Source organism: Stomoxys calcitrans, chromosome 3, assembly GCF_963082655.1.
Source record: "Stomoxys calcitrans chromosome 3, idStoCalc2.1, whole genome shotgun sequence".
Lineage (NCBI taxonomy): Eukaryota > Metazoa > Arthropoda > Insecta > Diptera > Muscidae > Stomoxys > Stomoxys calcitrans.
This window is the reverse complement of record NC_081554.1, coordinates 11,586,171-11,605,082: the sequence shown is the minus strand read 5'-3', so window position 1 is coordinate 11,605,082 and position 18,912 is coordinate 11,586,171. Positions and strand designations below refer to the sequence as shown.

Genomic DNA, 18,912 nt, shown 5'->3' with positions numbered 1-18,912 from the left:
CAGAAAGCTTATTAAATTGAATTTAGAATCTACTGTCAATTAATAGATACAAAAAAATAGTATTTATGGAAATGAATAATGGAAAATCATCGAAGTAAATTTACCAATAATATATAACTATTTACGTCCCTTTATATGAACAGTCGTTGTAGTTTATATTGTAGTACTTTCTATATATGTACAGACATTTAGAATGATGATTGGCTAACTGCTAAAAAACAATAATTTTCGTAATAAAATACTGATATAAATTGAGGAAATTATCGCTTTTTTAACTGATCTTCGCAAAATCAACTGATAGCCAGACTGTCATACAGACTATTGAAAATGAAATGAGCTGAACTTAACCTAGCCCTTCGAGCTTCGTTTCAAATGCTTATCAAGTCTAACGATAGTGATAGTTTTACATGTGCTGATTGCACATTCAATAATGTGTCGCAATAATTTAACTTAAGATTATTTAAAAATACAACAAAAAGTTGTAAGCATTTACCTGAAGCCAGTCATAACATTCAGTAACGTACTTTTGCCCGAGCCTGAGGGTCCCATAATGGCCGTCAATTCACCAGAGCGAAATGATCCATTTATACCATGTAGAATTTCTTTTGTAACTGAAATGAGAGAAAAAAACACATAAACGTCATGGTTTTATGAATATTTTAATAGTTTATTGGGGACATAAGCAGGAAAAAAAATACCATTTAACCCATAAGTCAATTATTAATAAGTTTCATTGGCTTTATGTTAATAAGACATATTGAGTTTTATAACGATGACAATACAAATGCAGGGTGGTTAGAAAAACTTGCAACTTACAAAAATTATTTAAACATTTTAAAAACTAAAACTTGTCGGAAGGTTCTTGTTAAAAAACAAAAAGTTTTAAAAACCCGAAAATTTCAATGAAACCGTAGGAATGTTAGATGAATTGAAACTATTCTAAAGAACCGAAGTCTAAGGAACCGTTTAGAATAGGTGAAGTTTCAAAGAACCGTAAGGTTTTAGGGAACCGTAAAGTTCTTAGGAAATGTAAGGTTTTAATGAACCGTTATATACTAAGAAACCTTAAAATTTTAAGAAACTGTAGAGCTTTAAGTTTCTAAGAAACCGTTTGGTTCTAAGAAACCCTAAGATTCGAAGGAAGCATTGGTTCATCCATGATATTTTTACACAATATAGCTATGAACGTCTAGACGAAACAAAATTAGTTAAAAAAAAACAATTCATATTAAAGCAATAAAGATCTTAGAATTATAAATAACAAATTTAGAAACTACAAACTAAAAAAAGTTAAAGTAGAATGAAATCAAATAAAACGAAATAGAATAAAATAAAAAAATAACATAAAAAAATAAAATAATAACACACACCAACCACTATGGAACGCGTTTCGACTTTTTTAGAAGCCTTTTTAACCATATTAGGTGCGATAGTTTCAAGGCCCATGCGTTGGTTTGTTGTAGTTGAGTCGTATTAATTGCGAGAACGCCTCTATGATACAATTACCACATTAACCACGCTCGACAACCCTGTCAATTAGCTGTACTTTTTCCCAATGCATGTGTTTTTGACATACTTTTTTCCGTGACATTTACACCACCTCCGTGGTACACATGATTCTGTGCAACTGTTGGAAGTTGTATTAATGGCTTCGAACGCTAAACAACGGCAACGGCTCTCGTTGTTGCTCCGTGTACCCAGGATCGAATCCCGACCGGGAAGATCGAAGATCATTAAATTTTACAATTTTTGTTTGTTTCTCTTTCGAGGCTCAAAGATCGCCCTAACAGGCAAAAAACTTGGAAATAAAATTAAATAAAATAAAATAAAAGAAATAAAATAATATAAAATAAAAACAACAAGTAAAAAGCTTTAAGTTCGGCCGGGCCGAACTGTACCACATAAATACCACATACCACATAAATTTCAGAAAAATGCATGAAATCTTTATTTGAATCAATAGTAGGGTCCATATAATGTAATTTTTAAAGATTATTTTATGCATATGTTGACAGTGACTGAGTCTCAAATGCTCCATCCGGTTAGTCCAATTTTGGCATACTCTTTCCAACATTTCGGTCGGTATCTTACGAATAAATGCTTCAATGTTATCTTCCAATACGTCAATTGAAACGGGCTTAGCTGTATAGACATGAGCTTTAACATAGCTCCAATTGTCTAAAGGCGTTAAATCGCACAAACTACGCGGCCATTTGACCGGTCCCAAACGTGAAATAAAATGTTCACAGGCGAGTGCAATAAGTCCAATGTTACACGTGCTGTGTGGCATGTGGCACCGTCTTGTTGAAACCACATGTCATGCAAGTCAAGCTCTTGCATTTTGGGTAAAAAAAACTTGGATATCATCTCACGATAGCGGTCACCATTTACAGCTACGGTACGGTTCGCATCATCTTTGAAGAAGTACAGTCCAATGACGCAACCAGCCCATAAACCGCACCAAACTGTGACTTTTTCTGGATGCATTGGTAACTCTTGCATGCTTCTAGCTGATCTTCACTCCAAAATCGACAATTCAGCTTATTTACGTACCCATTGAGCCAAAAATGAGTTTTGTTGCTCAATGGAAGGAGCGCGCGATAATTTTTTTTGACAGAGCACGCATTTTGATAATAAAGTTAAATAAATTGCAAGGGTTGTTCGTTTGTCAACGTTTCATGGTTAAATTATAGACCAAACTGAAGATATTAGACAGCGAAACAAAACACGTAACGTGCGTGAGCTGTTTAAACCAGTGCTGTCAAAAATATAATAGCTAAAAAATCACCTTTATTAACCACCTTTCGTCATAATACGGTGAATATACATCATTCATGAACTCATAGCAACTTCATCCACATATATTATACGATCTCCACCATAGGATGTGTCAGGGTCTAACAAAACCCATTGTACCAAATTCATCGGTTAAAAAATTCACCTTTTGTGGGCCTGAGAACTTTAATCGGGGGATCGGTGTACATATATAACAGTTATAACCACATATTGACCAATCTGAACCATATTAAACACGAATGTCAAAGAGCCAACCACCGCCCACTGTGTACAATTTTAGCGAAATCGAGTATAGTCCCAAGAACATAAATCGGGAGATCGGTATATATGGCAGCTATATGCAAATATACCCGATCTTGACCGTACGAATGTCGAAGGGCTGAATTTCAGCGAAATCGATTAATAAATTGTGCAAAATTACAAGCGCCTAGCTTTACTTCTTCGAAAGTTAGAGTGCTTTCCGCCTGTCTGGATATGGCTAGATCAACATTAAATGTCATGGCGATCAAGAATACATACTTTATGGTGTCTAAGATCAATATTTCGGAATGACGAAGTCAATTTACCACCATCCTAGGGTAGAGGGTATAATAAAATAAGATAAAATGGAATATAACATATATATGTTATATTCCATTTTATCATATATATCGTAGAATCTGTTTGATCTTATATGCGATATAAGATGTGATTTTTAAGGACTACCAACCATACTTATTAACATTTGTCAAAGTTAAAACTGCAATAAAATAAATAAATTGATCAAGAATTAATTTCTTGAGCGTCTAGATGACGCTTGTATCATTCAATTGGCTTATATTTGAAATGTTGTGTTCCATGGCTCAATAATAAGGTTGTCTCACGCAAACAGCTGATATCAGCCGGCTAGATTTGAATTTATTTAGATTACAAATGTTTGTATGTCACAGCACAGCAAAACTCACAATATTTGTTTATACTCTCTTTGTTTGTTTACTTCTTTCTCGCATATTATCTGCATACGTAGACGCTAATGGGCATACATTTTGTTGTATGTATTTTCCACAATGTTATTAATGTAAATCACATACCGGACGATTTTGGGTTATTATTCAAATGTGTTCTGTTATGTCTATCAACATTCAGTTAGTCTTAAAATAAAACTTTTTAAAGATTTTCTCTGGCCAAATATCTCAGACGTGCTTTTATTGCGAATTAGAAAGTTTTTCCAGAAAGAAACTTCTTTATTTTCGTATAAATATGTAGAAAATTTCAAAGCAATTCATACACTTTATTATGACGCTCACTGTATATGTATATCAAGTAAAGTGGGAATCGACCAAAAATCTGACATAGATCTCAATTTAACCAATCTTCTCAAGTTACATGTTAAGATTAGGGTTCAACCCACTTTAACTATTAAAAATTCGTATCATTATTTAATAAATACTCACCAAATTTTCTCTCACTAAACGAGAATTTCTTAACCGCATAACGAATATCCTCAAATTCAATATCGATTTCAGGGCAACGGGCAAATGTGCCCTCTATATTATCATATTTACACATCAAATTATTATTAACACGATTCGAGGAGCAGTCTTTGGCTCTTTTCGACGAGGTCGATGATGTCTCATCGATGGATATTTCTGAACTGGCAGCAGTGGAACAACAGTTGATTGCGGCCAAGCTGGAAGGGCAACAATCGCTGGCATTTGCACCACAGCCGCTTAGCGGCTTCATATCCTTTATAATGGTCATTCTTTGGTACAATGGCTACAGACGAACGAACGAAAAGTTTAAGCGCAAAGTCTACAATAGAAAAGAAAAACGAAAACAACAAATATTGATTAGTTTTGTACGTATTAGGCAATGGAATTAATGTAAAAGCTGCAAAGGTGACACAGAAATGGAAATGGGAAAAACGCGCAAAAGTAAAATCAACAACACCATTTCCTGTCACTAAGTCTAGAAATTACAAATATCTAATCAATTGTTGTAATATAGTAATTGTCACATTCAACAGTTCCTTATGCAAGTGCGTAATTTGTTATTGTTTTTGATTAAGATTATTTTTTTTTATTTCAATTTATGTGACAATATTCTTTTGAAGATTAGACACATGGTTGTTTGTTTTTTTATGGCCTCCATCATTATCCGGAATTTGCAACTTTGTGGAAGTGAAATGATAACGATTTGTCTCAGAGTCTACGGCAAAAAATGTCACCTAAGTTGTTGCTTATCTCGGTTTGGTGATGGGATGTTTTTGTCGTTCCCTTCAAGTCTTTGAAGGTACAACAACCTCTTTTTTGCACTGAACACTACTAAACTAATCAAAGATTCGATGACACGTTTCTATATTGTCACAAACACAATTGTCATCGATGGTGAGGACAATAACCGGTACAGTCAATCATCAGAATGTCAGAAGATGGGCGATAATTTAATCATACTGTGTAACAACACCTCGGCGTATTGCTCAAAAACCCTATCTTATCATTCCATTTGACTATGCTTCTGTATGTCTTCCGATAGTACATTCACTTTCGAACGTGTAAAGCTAGTCGCTCGAAATTTAGCACAAATATTTGATATTTATGTAATTGTGATGGTGACTGTTAAGTAGAACGCTTGTTCTAAGTAAGGTCGCCCTGTAGTCTGTCTCTTATGGTTCTTGGCAAAATATAAACAATACGGACAACATACAACATAGATAACATTCTCCATATTCTCCGATATTAAGGTATTGAAAACAATTAAGGATTTTGTAAGTAGCACGGAATTCCGAACGTAAAATTTTCTTTTCAGAGGTTACTTTATAGTTTTTAGAGCGCACAACAAGCCGATTACTGGCTTAGGTGTATGTCCATGGGGCGGATTAATATCTGCACCCTCTTTTCAACCTAACCTAGTCCTATATAGCCATCAACGAACTTAACCTGCTTATGGATAAAAAAAAGAATCTGTGCAAAGTTTCAGCTCAATATCTGTATTTTTAAAGACTGTAGCGGGATTTCAACACACAGGCGGACGGACATGGCTAGATCGTCTTAGATTTTTACGGTGATCAACAATATATATACTTTATAGGGTCGGAAATGGATATTTCGATGTGTTGCAAACGGAATGACAAAATAAATATACCCCATCTATCGGTGGTGGGTATAAAAATAATAGTGTAACAGTTTGCCATGTTCAGTTTGAGGTCATTTATTACTACAAGGGAAACGATAAGATTATTCATACCTACATCCTATATGGGTGCGACATTGCAAAAGTTGCCATAGCCATAGTATAGCACTCAAAGCTTGTACTCGAAAAGTGTTATATAACGGTATAACACTTTTCGAATCAGAATACTATTTTTTATGTTTTTCTGGCAAAATAATGATATTCAATTATCTGCAAAAGAGTGTACAGTAAAAATCACAGTGTAACAGTTATTGGAATATTTCAAAATTTGTATATAACTATTTCAGTTCAAAATATTCAAACATTTATAACAGTTATTTAATATTAGAAAAGTATCATACAATAAATATGAAACCATTATTTGCTAAATTTGGTTTTACAACTCCAACTAAGTATCTCTATCTTTCCTTTCTTTCAATGTAATTAAGTTAGCAGTGTGTAATATATTCTCGTTCACTGTCATAGTATATCACCAATGCTTACTACTATTTTTATTGCAACATTGAATCTTCTTCCTTCTTCGATAGAAAAATAAACTGTTCCAATACCACGTCACATTTATACATTTGCAAAAATCCGTTTGTAAACAAATTGTAGGGGCATTGTAATGATTTTATGTTTCAACACATGCGAACAGTTTCTTATCTACAAAGTCATGGTTATTAGACTTTTTTTAATACACAAAGTGATTTGTAATTTATTGCCATATAACGCTTGATTTTAGTATGCGCACCATCACCGACTATTCCATTTTGATTGTTATTCATTTGAAAAAGCCCTCTAACAACCTTCCGTTTTGCATAATGAATGATTCATTCGATGATTGTTACTATGTAGCATATTCTTACAAAATATCTTCGTAGAAACAAAAATTGTACATTAAATTTGAAAGTCAATAGGAAATTTCAAAACATTTCGTATGAATATAAAATTATAACGACAACTTTTTATATAAAGTTGTTTATTTTTGAAATTGAAGTAAATTTGTTGAAAATAAATGTTGACGAAAATTGAATTTTTAAGAAACTTTTGGCTGTAGCCCAATGCTTAAGGAAAATTTTCGGTGGTAATTTAGATTACGCAAAATGGCTTGGGAACAAACGGAGGGACGGACGAACGAATAATGGTATTAATAAAAAGCTTAATCAACTAAGAAATATTTGCTACTGATGCTGTTATCTGTATCTGATTGTCTCATGTTCACCGAATTAATTTTATTTCAAGTTTTGCCAGAACCATCGCTTTAGAGAATAGAGAGGCATTTATTATTTGTTACGCTAGGCGGGCATGCTAACCTATAACCCATGTTAAACCACACCACAAACAATTCTTTCTTCTTCTCTACTGGCCTTTTAGCTCCAGTATCTTTTCCAGATTACAAGTTCTCCCTTTTCTTTGCCTTTCAATCCTATAACAGGCCATCATAATGGTCTGTTTACTTTTTTAAAACTATGAACTAGATCATAGCGCACTCAAAACTGCCATAAATTTTCCCAAAACGACAAAGATTTATTCGTGCCAATTTTTAACCATAAATACTGTCTTACCATTTTGCATTTGGACTCAAGTTGAATTAACCGGTTTCTTTAATTAAGTTAGACGGTCAATAGCGTTACTACTCTCCACAGCCACATATTGTGGTAGCCACTAAACACAAAAACCCAACATACTGCAAGCAAGTTGGCCAACATCACTTGACAGAGAACTCAAAAAGAAACAAAACCTGTCCAACTCTGTGCCACATTCATGAAAAACTAAAATCAAACAAAAAACATCGTAGCATGCATGAATACCCAAAGCCATTCATAATAAAGACAACTATAAATTGGAAGGTGATGATAATAATTGTTATGTTGCCTTTTGTGCTTCTATCATGGATTGTGGCAAGTTCATATGCTAGAATAAGGCACAAGGGCCAGGGTTGCCAATGAATGAAGGTAAACGAAACATACGTTGGACAAAGTGTTGGTATTTGAAATAAAGAAAATAAATTATTTGGGAAAATTCCACAGCAGTGCAAATAAGTCAAATACCACCACCTAAATGACAGCTAATTGCAACAAATTTTTGTCAAATAATAAAATAGACTACAATTGATTTAAATGACATTTGATAATTAGCAGAAAAAAATGATCATGTTTGATGTGTCATCAAACCCGATTTCCAGCAAACTTCTCAGATACTCATGGTACGCGTCGAGAAAAGCGTTGTGCACAATTTTGGCAAGATTGTTCAAAAAATGCTCTTGCAGTGGCTCTAGAAGTGAAAATCGCCCGATATGCATATATGACAGCTATATCTAAATCTAGGCCGATTTTTATCAAATTCACCACTAATGTCGAGAGTCATAAGAAAATCCCTCCTGCCAAATTTCGACAGAATCGGTTAACAAATGAGCACTTTTTTGCAATATTTCTCAAAATCGGGCGAACATATATATGGGAGCTTCTCAGATACTGCTGCAGTCGTCCAGGAAAGCGTTGTGCAAAATGTTGGCAAGATGGGTGAATAAATGCGCTTGATGGGACTCTAGAAGTTAAAATCGAGCGATATACATATATGGCAGCTATATCTTAATCTGAACCGATTTCTATGAAATTCATCTACAATGTCGAGAGTCAAGAAAAAAACCCCTACTGCCATATTTCGAGAGAATCGATTCACAAATGAACATTTGATTGCAAATATTACTGCAAATCGGACGAACATATACATGGGAGCTATGTCTAAATCTAAACCGATTTCAAGCTAACTTTATAGACATTGTGGAAGTCGTCGATGAAAGCGTTCTACAAAATTTTGGGAATTGGGATTGGGATTGGTCAATTAATGCGCTTGCAGTGGCTCTAGAAGTGAAAATTGGGCGATACATATTTATGAGAGCTATATTTAAATCTGAACAGATTTTTATGAAATTCATCAGTAATGTCGAAAGTCAAGAAAAAATCCTTCCTAACGAATTTCAAGAGAATCGGTTAACAAATGACAATTGTATTGCATTATTACTGCAAATCGGACGAACATTTATATGGGAGCTATATCCAAATCTGAACCGATTTTTTCCAATTCCAATAGACTTCGTCTCTAGGCCGCAAAAAATTCCCAAAACAAATTTGAAGACGACCGGATGAAAATTGCGATCTGTAGTTTGACGATTTTTGCCTCATTATAATAAAAAATGTAATCTTTCCAAATCTGGCACATTCAGACTGTTATACAAGGAGCATATATATAAATATATATATATTTATTAACCCTAGATATATAATATACTGAATTCTTTATATACTAAATTATAATGTCACTTCTTTCTGAAATAATGAAATCGGCATAGTATTTTCAAATTATGGTGTAGTATAACAGTTAATGCTACTTTAAAAAAAAGTGTTATATCACAATATTATTTTAAAATCTTTTAAACAAATTACTAGTGAGAAATACTTTAATTTAAAGAAATTGCAAAGCCAGTGTTCGGTAAGTGTTATGCTATTATATAAAAAATCTGTTTTTTAATATAAATAAACATATACTTCGAATGCCATTCTTACACTGGTATATTTGTACTGTCACACAAAAAACATTTTAATTTATTTTTACTATAATGAGTAAATGCAAATTTTGCCCATGAACATTCGATTAAGGAACAGGGGCAAACTTCTCACATATCAATGAGTGCAGTCCGATTCAAGTATAAGCCTCCTTTTTATAGCCTAATCCGAACGGCGTGCGCACCTCTTTGGAGATAGATTTTTACATTGCATAGTAAATCACAAATGTTGGCAGCATTGGGATGGGAAAACCACCGCTGAATTTTTTTCTGATAGTCTTGTCAGGATTCGAACCCAGGCGATCAGCATCATAAGCGGACATGCTTTCCTCTGCGCTACGGTGGCCTCCAAGATTGATTGTGTAACATGTCCATGACATGTACTACAATGAGTATTGAAATGAAATTTAAAATTATATTCAGAAATGATATTAGACTTGCTGGTTATGACCGTAGTATAACAGTTAACACAACTATTCGAAAAGAGTTATATCGTTATACAAGAAAATTATTTTAGATTTTTTTATAAAATAAGTGAAAATAGCGAAGAATAAAAGAGTTACACCTTACAGCTATACTATAATAGACTTTTTAGAAACGTGTTATACTGTTCTTATTGCATTAAAATAAATCCGACAGCATTCATTGATGGGTGAGAAGTTTGCCCTTGTTCTTTAATGGGATGTTTATGGGCAAAATGACATTTGCTTTATCTTGTTACATAAATGTATTTTAAACTATTATTTACCATAAAAGGCCAAACAAGTAAGAGCGTGCTAAGTTCGGCAGGTCCGAATCTTATATACTCTCCACCATGGATAGCATTGGTCGAGTTCTTTGCGCGGTATTTCTTTTTAGGCAAACAAAGAATAATGAATAAGAACTGTTATGCTATTGGAGTTATATAAAGTCCGATTCAGATCATAAATGAAGTCATTGTGTAATATTTCAGTCCATTCGGATAAGAATTGCGCCTTGCAGAGGCTCAAGAAGCAAAATCGGGAGATCGGTTTATATGGGAGCTGTATCAAGCTATAGATCGATTCAGACCATATTGGACACGTATATTGATGGTCATGGGAGAGCAGAGCCTTTGTACAAAATGTTTGCCAAATCGGATTAGAATTACGCCCTCTAGAGGCTCAAGAAGTCAAGATCCCGGTTTATATGACAGCTATATCAGGTTATGTACCGATTTGGGCCATACTAAACACAATAGTTGGAAGTCATAACAAAACACCTCATGCAACATCTCAACCAAATCGGATAAGAATTGCGCCCTCTAAAAGCTAAATATGTCAAGACCCAAGATCGGTTTACAAGGCAGCTATATCAGGTAATGGACCGATTTTAGCCATACTTGGCACAGTTGTTCCAAGTGATACCAAAACAGCACGTGCAAAATTTCAGTGCCCCCTTAAGAGGCTCAAGAAGTCAAGGCCCAAGATCGGTTTATATGGCAGCTATAACAAAACATGGACCGATTTGGCCCATTTACAATTCCAACCGACACACACTTGAATCATAAAGAACATTGCTATGGAATCTGACGTCATAGAATTGACATTAGACATCCCAGTTATGGACGTAGTATAACAGTAAACACTGCTATTATTTAAGTTTTATACAATACGAAAGTATCATTTTAATTTTCGTTTCATATACAATATTTTGAAACTAAATATATAAAATTTGACTGCAGATTTTTTTAATTATAAAATTCAATAATTAAGAAGCTGCAAAATTTGACTGCAAACATTTTCCTCCACCAGTCATTTGCACCTTTCGAGGCATGTTAGTTGGAGACTACCTGTTTTATTCATTTTACCCTCCCCCTGTCTTTTTCTTTTGGCAAATAAACTATGTGAAGTCAATTAACACAATAAATGATAAACAAATAAAATTGGGGCCGAATTCTATGCTTATAACTGCAAATTCAAACAAATTTTACCGAAATCTAAATTTTTTGGTGCAAAGGTTCTCAACTAATGAAAACAACAAGAAAAGTCGCAAAAAGTGTAAATATACATTGATCTATTCATCTTAGTAGTATAAAAGGTGTCAGACATTTGTAGAGTTGGTTCCTTTCTTTCCCATAATTTTAATACAAAGTGTCAACTTTCGACCACCTCTCTTTTAGTTTGTGGAGGCCATAACTTTCAATCTACCTTTATTATTTTCGGTTGCTAGTTGGTCCAAATTTGAGCTAATTCGGAGGAACAGAATACACACTCCAAGAGCTTAGATACCAGGAATGTATTGTAAGACTACAGCCTATCAAATGATTACATATCTTTAAAGCTACTCTAAACATATAACAAGAATTGGTTAAAATTATCACCTGGTTATTAAAATTATCACCTGTACTGTTTAACTCTAACGGCAACCCCTATTTCCCATCCATATTAATAACCTGTAATTTATATGTCCCTATTAAAATTGACACTGAAGTAGGCGCTTATTACTTTTGTAGACTCCTCCCTATCTTAGTCAAAGCAAAAAAAAAGAAGAGTTGTAAAACCACATCAGATAATATGATCGATGACAGTACTTAAGTTTTGCGGGATTTTTTAAGATATTCATACTACAATTAAAATAATTTGTTCTCAGAAATATAAACGTTGTTGAATTTCTTGTTTTGTTTTCTTTTAAATTTCATAATAATTAATGGTTAATTAAGTAATGCTTACACTTTGTTATGAATCATATTTTGAAAGAAAAAAGGCAAAACTCAGTTCAAAGACTTTGTAAAACAATAACGGAGACATTATTGAATACAACATATTGTAAATTGTAAATTACAAATTAAAAATCAAATGTTTCACCTTAAAAGAAAGGAGAAAAATGTATTTCCTAGTATGAATAAGAAGAAATAATAGTGAACTGAATGCAATGTACCCGAATTTACACAATGTTTTTAAGTCGTATGGAAGAATAAAATATCAAAAGCTTTGGTATGGACACAATCTCCCATAAACCCGAGTAAAAAAACTTATATGACCAAATCCAATTATTTATTTGTTTTTATTAATTTCCTAATAGTAATTCATAAGCCTTCTCGCCCAAAAATAAAACGTATTACAACAATATATACTCCTAAATAAATATTAAAAAATTAAATACTTCACATTTGCAAAAAGATGTAAGATTCTTAGCCTAATTCATTTTAATTGGCTCCCCAGCCATAATAAGATTATGCGAAAATTTAAACTGTTGGATTTTTGAACAAGTCCCATGCGACCAGCAATTCAAAAAGATTGAAAAAGATTCATGCAACAACACAAAGTTGGATCTGTAGAATAGAAGTAAATAAGTTTTAAGCGAAAAACATTATTCGAGTGTGAAAAGATTCTTAGCTCGGCGGGCAATACATTCCAACACCTGGTCACACGAATACAGAATGATCTTTCGAAAACAGACCTAAATATACGGGTCAAGTTTATCTGAGTAAGACTTTTACAATCAACACATTCAGACTCTTGCTTTGTTTGTTCCAACTGCACTAAATTCTTTGAGGAATATCTGGATTTAAAACCTTTTCATTCCATAACAATTTTGTCCTCATCATCATTAGAAAAGTGAGAACGAGAGATTGGTATGCTTTGCAACATAGATAATGATTTTCTTATCTTTCTACAAGAATTTAAACTTCAGTTCAATTACAATTGGAAACATTTCGACATAACAATGTGTTAAGATTCCATTATTATTCCAATTTCTTGTTGTTGGACATCTGAATATATGTTAATTATACCCTACACCACTACTGTGGTACAGGGTATTATAACCTAGTGAATTCATTTGTAACACCCAAAAGGAAGAGAGATAGACCCATTGGTAAGTATACCGATCGATTCAGAATCACTTTCTGATTCGATTTAGCTATGTCCGTCTGTCCGTCTGTTAATGTTAATTTGTGTACAAAGTACAGGTCGCAGTTTTCATCCGATCGTCTTCAAATTTGGTACTGGCATGTTTTTCGGCCTAGAGACGATTGAAATTGGGAAAAATCTGTTAAGATCTGGATATAGCTCCCATATGTATGTTCGTCCGATTATCAGTGATAATGGAATAAAATGGTCATTTTTTAACCGAAATTTGACAGGAAGGATTTTTTTACGACTCTCGACATAACTGGTGAAATACATGGAAATCGGTTCAGATTTAAATATAGCTCTCATATGTATACATATATCGCTCGATTTTCACTCCTAGAGCCACTGCAAGCACATTTATTGACCAGACTTGCCAAAATATTGCACAACGCTTTCCTCGACAACTACCACAATGTAGGTCAAAATAGGTTCAGATTTAGATATATATGTTCGTCCGATTTGCAGTAATATTGCAATAAAATAGTCTCGAAATTCGGCAGGAGGGATTTTCTCTTGACTCCAAATATTACTGGTGAACTTCATGGAAATCGGTTCAGATTTAGATATAGCTCTTATATATATATCGCCCGATTTTAACTTCTAGAGTCACGCATATATTGACCCATTTTGCCAAAATTTTGCAATACGCTTTCCTCGATGACTGCCAAAGTATCTGAGGATTTTGCTCGAAATCGGTTCAGATTTATGTATAGCTCTCATATAAATGTTCGTTCGATTTTAAGAAATATTGGAAAAAAGTGCTCATTTGTTAACCGATTCTGTCGAAATTTGGCAGGAGGGATTTTCTTATGACTCTCAATGTTATCGGCCCAGATTTAGATATAGCTGTCATATATGTAAAGCGCCAGATTTTTACACCAAGAGCCACTGCAAGCGCATTGTTTGACCAATCTTGCCAAACTTTTGCATAACGTTTTCCTCGACGATTACCACATTATCTGAGAAGTTTGCTCGAAATCGGTTCAGAATTAAATAAAGCTACCATACATATGATCGTCAGATTTTGGGAAATTTGCCATAATGTTGTCATTTGTCAACCGTAGTTTTTACAGTTTGAACAAATTTGCTCGCCGAAGTCCGTCAAAATTGGTTCAGAATTGGATAAAGGTCCCACATTGAACTTACAGGGTAGGTGTAGGGTATTATACAGTCGGAACCCTCGACTTTTGCCCTTCCTTACTCGTTAAATATATCTTGGTGAATCTCCACCACATTGACGTTAAATTATTTAACACACTTTGCTTGTCATAATAATAATTAAATTATTTTTTTTTTATTTCTTCAATTTTAATATTTTCCGCGTGTCAATTCACTATCGACATTAAATTACTTACACTTTGCCGATTATGATATTTTTGCTTGCTTTTATTCCTTTTTTATTGTGTTTTTTCATTGCGAGCATTGTGCACATTTAGCCATGACAAGCGTTAATTTTGTTCACCAATGGCCATTAAGTGCAAAAAACCATACAATACAATTGGCTTTAAGAATAGAAAGCAGTTTTTTAGGTTTATTGTTTTTTTTTGCAAAAAAATCTTCATACAATTAAGTATCCGACATCTAATGTTTGGGTTAAATTGATTGCTGTTGACAAGCTGAGATCTTGTTCTTCAAATTGTTTGTTATTGTTAAAACAAAAAAAAGAAACACGCGTTTTGCCTCAATTTAAATAATAAACAATTAATTTTTTGTTAATTTTAACTTAATGATTGTCACCGTGATAAATGATAATTACAGTTAAATGCCAATTTGAGATTTGACATTAAATAAAAAAGAAGAGAAATCACTTATTTTCAATTAGCATGGCAACAAATACAATTAAAATAAATATAAAAAATATAAAAATCATAATTACGAATTAACAATAAAATATGCAAATTAAAAATTTACAAACTTAACAAGCAAAAATGCCTTGTCGAACTTTGAAAACACATCACCACCATAAATTTCTAAAACTTTTGTGAACCCCAGAAGTCAATTTTCGAGGTATCTGTCCTTATACGGCTGCACCATAATAAGTAGAGAAAGGTTACATATGCAAATGCATATATTTTTTTGAGCATCGGAAAAAAATTTGAAAACACAGAAACTCGTTGCATATTTTGTGCAAACTGCATATATTGCATATTTTTGCATATTTTGCATATTTTGTCCATATTTGTTAACCAAAAAACGCCAGTTATCGAAAATGGCTTAACCGGTTAAAGCTTATTTTTGTATTTACCCTTATAATAACTCAAAAATACGAATCTGGTGGTAAGTTTAGGGTCAAACTATTGGGTGAGCTGCCCCACCCAAAAGGACTTTGGTAGATTGGGACAATATCTGATTCAAATGTAAGATATTTGGACTTATGTTATCTAGACCCGTCCGATGGGTATCTAAAATTTGGCTCTACAGAATACTAAGATATTACTTAGCACTAGAGAGATCAAAAGGTCATATAAATATTTTTTGTTTGTTCAAAAATTAATGTAGCTTTTTATTAAACTGACTTTATGTTAAACACATTATTTTATTTGTAAAATTTTCTTTAACGAAAATGCGTATGCAATATACCTACATAGACTTACCGGTCATTTTGACCTCTTGTATAATATAGTACCACTGTTCGTAAATTTTGTTAAAATAATACTTAAACCGGTTTGGTCCAAGTAGGTACATATATAAAAAATCATGGTCTTTCTAGTATAAAACACTAAGGTCGTCTTTTTTACATTCTTCTTTTTTTGGAAAATCCCGATACATACATTGAAAATGCGGAAGGCAAATTTTTCTAAAATCTGACCAACTTAAATAATAATATCAGTCTATATGGGAGCTATACTAAGATATAGACCGATCTGAACCATATTTGGCACACAAATCAATCTAAATCTAAACACAACACATTGTGCTAATTTTCAGCGAAATCGGGAAATAAATACGGCTTTTAAGGGCCTAAGACCTTAAATTGGGAGTTACAGACCAATCTGAACCACATTTGGCACAGATATCAAAGATCTAAACACAACTCGTTGTGCCAAATTTTAGCCAAATCGGGTAATAAATACGGCTTTTATGAGCTTAAAACCTTAATTCGGAAGATCGGTCTATATGGGAGCTATGGTATGATATAGACCGATCTGAACCATATTTAGCACAGATATCAAAAATCTAAACACAACTTTTTGTGTCAATTTCAGCCAAATCGAGTAATAAATAGTAATAATAGACCGATCTGAACCATGGCACACCATGGCACAGATATCAAAAAATGCCAATTTTCGGGGAAATCGGGAGATCGGTCTATATGGAAGCTATACTTAGATATAGTCCGATTTGAACTATATTTGGCACAGATATCAGAGATCGTTGTGCCATATTTCAGCCAAATCGGATAATAAATGTGGTTTTTATAGGCCTAAGATCTTAAATCGGAAGACCGGTACAAACTTGAACCTAGTAGGTTCTTAGGATACAATTAGAGGAAAATGGGTTTAAAGAGGACATTTATACCCATAAAACTACTTAGAACCCAAACCATTAAATCATTTAAGGTTGTAAACGTATATATTTTGGCTCGTACATTTTGCATATATCAAATATGACGTCAAAATTCGTTTTCTTACACCAAATAATGCCTAAGTACCAATTTTGGACAAAATCGGTCCATAAACAAAAAGTGCATATATATCCGCTCTCTACTAATAAGGTCTTATCCATACCAAGTAGGACTGGCAGACAGATAGACAGGGTTAATACCAATCAGGAAAAGAGTTTCTACAATCATTATAATACTTATCTCTGAATCTAAATTTTTTCCTTTTTCATGTTGTAATGCCCCAGAAATGTTGTAGGGTACAAGTGGAATAGGAGAAATTAAACATTCCGAAACAAACAAACTTTATCCTCGCTTAATTCCACCTTTGCAAGATTTCATTTATACGAGTATGTATGTATTTTTCCTGTTTTCATAATACCATGTAAGAGGGAATATATAAGCCAATCCCATTTGTAAGCGAAGAACAAAGGAAACTGAGCTATACATATTCCTAAAATTTATGGAAAAAAAATTCCATTGCCTCAATCAATGAGCAGATGCGGAACAAAGACAATTTTGCATGCGTCACATCATTGATATTGAAAATAAAAAAAATGAAAATGGGTATTTAATTTCAATAACCGATCTCCTGCGATACAAGACAGCTACAAACTCAAATAAATACGCCCCAAATAAAAATATGTAGTCGTAAGCATTTGTTTATATTATATAGCACCCAATTACAATGAAAATGTATGCCAAAAATTAATCGTGGTACAAAATAACACCATGCTACAAAATCGCCGTTCAAACTTAATTAATTGGAAAATCAAAATAAATTTTGAAATTTGGTAGCAACAGCTTTGGCACATATCGGATGAATGATATGTATGAAAGCTATATCTAATATCAGGATTCACTTAATAAGGTTAAGTCAAGCGATCAGCCGACATACAATTTTTTTATACCCACCATCGAAGGATGGGGGTATATTCATTTTGTTATTACGTTTGCAACACATCGAAATATTCATCTCCGACCCTATAAGGTGTATATATTTTTGATCAGCGTAAACATCTAAGACGATCTAGCCATGTCCGTCCTTCTGTATGTTGAAATCACGCTACAATCTTTAAAAATGGAGATATTAAGCTGAAACTTTGCACAGATTCTTTTTTTGTCCATAACTACTATATCTAGATATAGCCCCCATATAGATCGATCCTTCGATTTAGAATCTTAGGCCCATAAAAGCCACATTTATTATCCGATTTTGCTGAAATTTGGGACAGTGAGTTATGTTAAGACCTTCGACATCCTTCTTCAATTTGGCCCAGATAGGTTAAGATTCGGATATGGCTGATTTAGAGTCTTAGGCCCAGAAAAGCAACATTTATTATCCGATTTTGCTGAAATTTGGGACGGTGAGTTGTGTTAGCCCCTTCGACATGGTTCTTCAATTTGGCCCAGATCGGTCCAGATTTGGATACAGCTGCCATATAGACCGATCTCTCGATTTAAGGTTTCGGGCCCATAAAAGGCGCATTTATTGTCCGATGTCGCCGAAATTTGGGACAGTGAGCTGTGTTAAGCCCTTCGATATTCTTCTTCAACTTGGCCCAGATCGGTCCAGATTTGGATATAGCTGCCATATAGACCGATCTCTCGATTTAAGGTCTTAGGCCCATAAAAGGAGCATTAATTGTACGATTTCGCTAAAACTTGGGACAGTGAGTTGCATTAAGCTCTTCGACATTTTTGCTGAAACTTGACCCAAATCGGTCCAGATTTGGATATAGTTGCCATATAGACTCTATTTAAAGTCTTGGCCCTATAAAAAACGCATTTATAATCCGATTTCACAGAAATTTGACACAGTGACTTATGTTAGGCTTCTCGACATCCGTGTCGTATATGGTTCAGATCGGTATATTTTTTTGATATAACTACTAAAAAGACCAATATTTTGTTATACACAA

The 18,912-nt window shown here is 33.6% G+C and overlaps 1 protein-coding gene across 2 annotated transcripts in view; it reads right to left on the bottom strand.

The window, feature by feature from the left end:
* Nucleotides 1-18,912, bottom strand: part of LOC106084500 (ATP-binding cassette sub-family G member 1) — a 110,649-nt gene that overhangs the window by 50,997 nt on the left and 40,740 nt on the right. For both annotated transcript variants that reach the window (XM_013248228.2, XM_013248227.2), the window contains exons 2-3: nucleotides 4,230-4,587; nucleotides 494-611 (exon numbers count right to left, since the gene is read on the bottom strand). In XM_013248228.2, coding sequence (XP_013103682.1) covers nucleotides 494-611; nucleotides 4,230-4,536 — 425 coding nt within the window. In that variant the 5' untranslated portion in view covers nucleotides 4,537-4,587. The remainder of the gene's footprint in view (nucleotides 1-493; nucleotides 612-4,229; nucleotides 4,588-18,912) is intronic.